Here is a 6,274-nt window from a genome sequence, read left to right as displayed (position 1 = left end):
ATATATATATATATATATATAATTTTTTCCCTTCTAATTTGGGTAAAATTTTAAAGAAATTATTGTAGATATAACATACTTCTAATCCCTTGATGTATTAGATTATAATTGACTAACTTGTATCTCATATATTGATTCTAATGATTAAATTCTTTTGAAAGCTGATATACAAAGTATAGCTACATCTAAATATTCTAAACCTTTTCCAAACTTGATGGCGCATACAATGTCACCAGGGACAAAGCCAGGAGGGGGAGTGGGGAGCATGAACCGTGAGTTTTTACAAAATCCTAATTAACATCTCCTTAGCAAATGAAAAAGCACGAAGTAATTGTTTTTATTTTTTAAATTAAATTGCAATGCAGTTATCTATCTCAAAAATTATTTATGATTGATTTTGGAATAAATCTCATGGTAATTTTCCTTTTAATTTATAAAATCAAAGCAAAATATAAGCGAATGAAAAAGCACAAAGTAATTGTTTTTTTTTTTATTTAAATTTTTTTAAATTGCAATGCAATTATCTATCTCGAAAATCATTTATGATTGATTTTGTAATAAATCTTATGGTAATTTTCCTTTTAATTTATAAAATCAAAGAATTCCTTAAAAAATATAATCTATAAAACAAATAAAAGTTACTCATAATAAAAATTTATCTTATGAATAATTTTAGTTTTTCCTTTTGAAAAAGTAAAATATTGTAGTTGACTTACCCATAATCTTCAAATCAAATAGAAGTTATGTTAATAATCTCATTATATGTCCAATAACATTTTAACAAAAAAGTAATAATTATTGCTAAAAGAAAAAAGAAAACAAGAAAAAAAAGCACAAAGCCAAAATAAAATAAAATAAAAACCATATGAGAAAGATTATTTAGTGATTTGAAAACTAGATTGACCATAGAACTAAAAGGAGAGCTTATGGTTTTCAGGTCAAAGTCGTCATATTGAATTCAAATCATGATGATATCATAATTAATATATATATATATATATAGCAAAAATAGAAAAGTTGACATAAACATACCTTTTCTTTTTTACCAATAAATTTAATGTCAATGTAGTCCAATATAGTCATTGATATTGATGGCTTTTTACAAAAATTCTACTCATCATATTGAAAAGCATGATTCAACCAATAAGCTACATCATAAAGATCTCTACAATTGCCTTTTATAACTGTCTTATATATGTTGAACAAGTTCTTCTTTATTCAAAAGATCTTAATTCCCAATCATGCTCTCTCTCTATATATACCCTTATAGATATATCCCATTACAAGCCTTTCATTAAAACAACAATCTGTAACAAACAAATTAGCAGTGACACAATCTTGAAAATAACATTACTATCATTTCAAAACCCATTATCCAACATGATAGATACTACTTTTCTTGCCAATTTAGAGTCCACAAAATACTTGCAAGTCACTAATGCCTACAAGTCATGCTTATGATGTCGAATGCTTTCCACTGCAATGAAAGTGGTAGCAAACTTGGCCAAAATGGTAAAATACCCATTTTGCTCAAAAGTTCTAGCAAAATACCTATGTTCTGAAATTATTTAGCGATATGCCCCAATTTTGAAACTTGATTTTCTAAAAATCGGTTCCATTATTATTATTATTTTTTTAAAGTTTGATTGCTTATAACTCGATTTTCTATAAATTGAGTTTTACATTGAAACTCGATTTTTAGAAAATCGAGTTTCAAAATAGGGACATATCCCTAAATAGTTTTAGAACAGGGGATGCTGGAACTTTTTGGCGAAAGAGTATTTTGCCATTTTTGCCTAGCAAACCTCATTAGTCCAGGGCGTACAATTTCTGTCCATCCAAGTCTCTTCCTCAACAAAGAAAGCAAAAGCACATGGGTATAAAGGAACATTGTAAACTTGGATGCACATTATGCAAGTTCAGCCATAGGAGACATTTTTCTATATTTAAATATAGTTTCTTAGATACATTATATTTTATATTTAAAAAAATCAAGTTCATATATGAAATGTTGATATTGTAGAAATAGTGCATTGATAAATTGTGAATGCATTGCGATAAAAAAAGGTTCTAGGTTTTTTCGTAAGCTCAATTGATAAAGCTTTTGTTTTTGTTGTTGTTGTCAAGTAACAGATGAATTTAAATTCCGCACACAAAAAAAATCAATTACTATTTTAGTTTGATGATAAATAATAATTATTATAAAACGAATATCATATATTTAATTTTTTTAAAAAAACGATATGTATATAACATTACTTATTATTCACCATAAATTTGGGTGAGTAATATAAACATAAACTCATCATGGGCAACCATGAAAAATAATTTTAGTACCACACATTTTTATATAAACTTTATCACAACTATCCTATTTCATCATGGGCAACCATGAAGAATGATTTTAGTATCACACATTTTCATATAAACTTTATCACAACTATCCTATGTAATAGATAGACTGTGATTAATTGTTTATCACTTTCATATAGACTTATCATTTTTTTTTTTATCATCTACTGGTAGTAGGGACTACAGTAAAGAGTGTCTATAAGTACATGTTTCCAACCATGAATTAGAATTGTGGTAATCGTGTGCTCTTGTGAGCCAAGTAACGAGGCTATGACAATTATTAAAGGGTTACTTCATGTATAGGCTTATTAGTTTTTCTTCATCATCTACCGTTAGCGATAATTATGATAAAGAGTGTCTTCAAGTACATGTTCCTAACCTTGAATTAGAATTGTGGTAATCTTGTGCTTTTGTGAGCCAAGTAACGAGGCTATGACAATTATTAAAGGGTTTCTCCACGTGAATTATAACTCTCGGCCAGTTGTATTCCTGTTTTATAATATTGATTGGCAGATACGAATGACATCTAAACTTCAATATGCACATGACTCCAGTCCACACCTAATAAAACATATATTGCCTATTCTTCCGTCTCTCCCCACTCTTCACCGCACAGTTCTTGCACACTTCCAACTTTCCAGGGGAGAGAATATCCACGACAAACAATGTGGGCTGTTGATTTGCAAGTAATGTTAGTGGTGGGTTTATTGGTTATGTTACAGGTTCAACAGTCTTTGCAACTGAGATCTAGTCATCCAATGCATGGGGTTGTGGACAAGATCAATGAGAACGCAGGACCTTATATTGGGCTAGTGATGACTTTTCCTACTGAAGAACTTGCACTTATAGACTCTGCTTTCTTTGTTCCCAGCTCGGAGATCCCATGGGTTGACTTGGCTGGTACTCTCTCTCTCTCTCTCTCTCTCTCTCATTGTCTTTGTTTTCTTTCTTCTTTTGGACTTGTCGGTGTTGATTATTGACTAGAATAGCTTTCGTTGAAAAATGAAAATGTTTTGTATAAATGGTCTTAATTTGGGGGAGATGGCCCAGGTTATGCCCATTTAGCCCAAAAGTTATGTCACTTCACTATTAGTTGTTGGAAAGATATTTATAAATGTTTTATATTTAAATATATTTTGGTAAATAAAAAGTCAAATGAATTAAAAATATACAAAAATAAATTAGGATTTATTTAAGAAAAGGACCATATATAGTATAATCAGAATTTGTTTAATTTTAGGCTGTTTTTACTCTAATTGCCAAGAGTCATCAATAGTTTAAAATTTTAAATTCCTGTTTTGATCCTTCCCCAATTATCAAATTATCAAAAAAGAAAAATGTTATTTTATTCTAATCAAATGAATTCTAGTTGGTTTTAATTTACATGTAAATATGTAATAAATACCAAATTTAAAAATAAAAAATTATGATTATATAAGCTTTTAAACAGTTGAAGTGACAACATAAGAAAGAGTCAATCTAAAAAGTCAAGTACTTTCATTTTTGTAGGTGTCAAATAAAAAAATAAAAAACTTTCATATTTATATGCGTGCCTTTTTGTTATGGCAAAGGCATTAGTTGCACTGTCAGCTTTGCTGTATTCTTCTACGGAGTTTAGATTTACTGAGAAAATCGTGTAGTTACTAGTTACAGACAATCATTAAGCAAATGCCTACAGGGAATATGAAAAAAGTTATTAGACATACACATTGTCATGCCTGCACATAACGAACAACTTCTTGCCAATGTGTCTATTTTGTTGATTGCCTAGGAAGGAGGTTCAACATTGGGACTATTAAAGGTGAAGATGTAATTTATGTGATGACTGGAGAGCAAACAGTAAGATTTCATTTATCTTTCATTTTTTTTTTTCAATACCACAACAATTAATACATACTACATATACTTGATGTGAAACATTTTTCATGAGTGGTAGACTTCACCTTTTTGTGGCACTCTTAGGTGAATGCAGGTATAACTGTTCAAATCCTACTTGATACATTTGATATCATAGGAATTGTTCATTATGGGATTGCTGGAAGTTCTAATGATTCATTGTACATTGGTGATGTTAGTGTCCCAAATTATGTTGCCTGTACAGGATCTTGGACATGGAAGGTACAAGTTTAAATTTGTATTAAATTGATGAAAGAATAAAGCATTTTTTTTTCACTACAATCCTTGCTTTTAAAATGAGAGAAGAAGAAGAAGAAAGAAGAAGAAAAAAAAACTAATCTTTTCTTTGTTTGATTTTACTGCTACATTATGATGTTTGACTTTATTGAATAAATGTATTTAACAGAAAGAATATGCACTCTACTTATATTTTGGTTCAGAAATGGTCTTATGTTTGAAGCACCTGGTTAAGTATTGGCACTATGTTTAATTCATCTTTCATCCTCTTATTTGCATTGTAAAGGAATTCAGGTCAGCAGAGAAGGATATAACAGAATTGAAGTTTGGTAATTTCAACTTCCCTGAGAAGGGAGAGAATTTGTTGGCAATGATAGACTTCACTCCACAGCAATTGTACTCTGTTGGAAAACCAATGGAAGAGGTTTTTTGGCTTCCAATTGATCCAAAATTATTCAATATGCTTCTGAACTTCAGGTTCGTATTATAATCATCCCCGATCTGTTTTATAGCTTATGTGTGTTGATTAATATGTTCTGATGAAAATATCATTCAAGGTATTTTTTGAGTTCATTATGATGTAAATTTTTAAGTGGTTACAGGATGTAAAGCTAAAACAATGTGTCAGTGAGACATATTGTCTACCTGAAACACCAAAGGTTGTATATGGATTGAGAGGTTCTACTGCAGATATATACCTTGACAATGCAGCTTATAGAGAATTTCTTTTCAAAGCATTTAATGTCTCGACTGTTGATGAAGAGAGCGCTGCAATTGTAATGGTTAGTAAAATAAAAAAATAGATTCACTTAATGATAATTCAAACGTGTTTGTAAAGAATGTCTGTTTACATGTTTTGTGTTGTTGCTCTCTATGTAGACATCTCTATCAAATGGAGTGCCTTGTATTGTGTTTCGTGGTGTATCAGATTATGCAGGCGGAAAGGGATTACTGTCATCAACGAGCCTTACTTATTTGGCTGCTGTGAATGCTCTCAGTGTTGCTGTTGAGTTTATTGGATTATGGCGAGGAAGCTCCACGATCACTGAAAGTGGACACCATTTGAAGCTAGAGAAATATTGCTAAATATGTAAACAAATTATTTAATTTTGATAAAGTGATGTCCTAAAATATTTAGCAATGCCTCATGTTGTACAGTTCGTACTGATTTCTAGAAGGTCTTGCCCTGCCTATGAGTGTGAGAGTTCTTAGTGTGACCTGTGCATGTTACCATATCCGCCATGTGAATGACTCTCTTGGAGCTGTCTATTGTGGACACGTCTAGTTGTCCTACACATGGATCAGTGAATACACCACTGAATCTAGAGCTAAGGTGAAGAGTGGAAGTCCCCACTTCCTTTAGGTCCAAGAAACACTCTTGGCCCTTACTTAGAGGTCCAACTTAACTAGACTTGAGTCTGGAGTTAGGGTACGGGTTTGCCAATTTGTTAGGCAGGCACCCAGACTTGCTTGACCGAATGGATCAGCCTCCACTAATATTTCTAGGCCATTTATGATAAGATCCAAGAAAGTCAAAGAACTTCTGTGTTATTGCTTATCTCTTTTTGTGAGTATACTCAGGTATATATATACAAGCCTTATCACTATACTCAACTAATCAATGATTACAACCAATGATTTAGTAACTACCAACTAACTAATCAATGATTAACAGTGCAGTAACTAACTAATTAGCGATACTAACTGACTCAACTCAACAGGGCCTTGGACACCAGCAGCTTGTTCAATTCAACAAGTTTGTTAAGTGGTTCCCAAATACATTTAAAGG

General features: G+C 31.2%; 1 protein-coding gene across 1 annotated transcript; it reads left to right on the top strand.

The window, feature by feature from the left end:
• Positions 1-2,880: 2,880 nt before the first annotated feature.
• On the top strand, positions 2,881-5,676 carry LOC112012697 (bark storage protein A-like). The gene is made up of 6 exons (XM_065775424.1): positions 2,881-3,252; positions 4,124-4,191; positions 4,315-4,470; positions 4,772-4,966; positions 5,079-5,267; positions 5,365-5,676. Exons 1-6 carry the CDS (start codon positions 3,018-3,020, stop codon positions 5,569-5,571), a joined length of 1,050 nt encoding a protein of 349 aa, XP_065631496.1. The 5' UTR covers positions 2,881-3,017; the 3' UTR covers positions 5,572-5,676.
• The last annotated feature ends 598 nt before the right edge of the window (positions 5,677-6,274 follow it).

The sequence above is a fragment of the Quercus suber genome, unplaced genomic scaffold (genome assembly GCF_002906115.3).
Source record: "Quercus suber isolate HL8 unplaced genomic scaffold, Cork oak 2.0 scaffold_111, whole genome shotgun sequence".
Classification (NCBI taxonomy): Eukaryota; Viridiplantae; Streptophyta; class Magnoliopsida; order Fagales; family Fagaceae; genus Quercus; species Quercus suber.
This window is presented reverse-complemented; position numbering and strand designations above follow the sequence as displayed.

Coding starts and splice junctions, on each gene's coding strand:
- LOC112012697 (XM_065775424.1), top strand. CDS start 3,018: ATGTGGGCTGTTGATTTGCAAGTAATGTTAGTGGTGGGTTTATTGGTT. Junction 4,192..4,314: donor TGATGACTGGAGAGCAAACA/GTAAGATTTCAT, acceptor TGGCACTCTTAG/GTGAATGCAGGTATAACTGT. Junction 4,967..5,078: donor TGCTTCTGAACTTCAGGTTC/GTATTATAATCA, acceptor TAAATTTTTAAG/TGGTTACAGGATGTAAAGCT.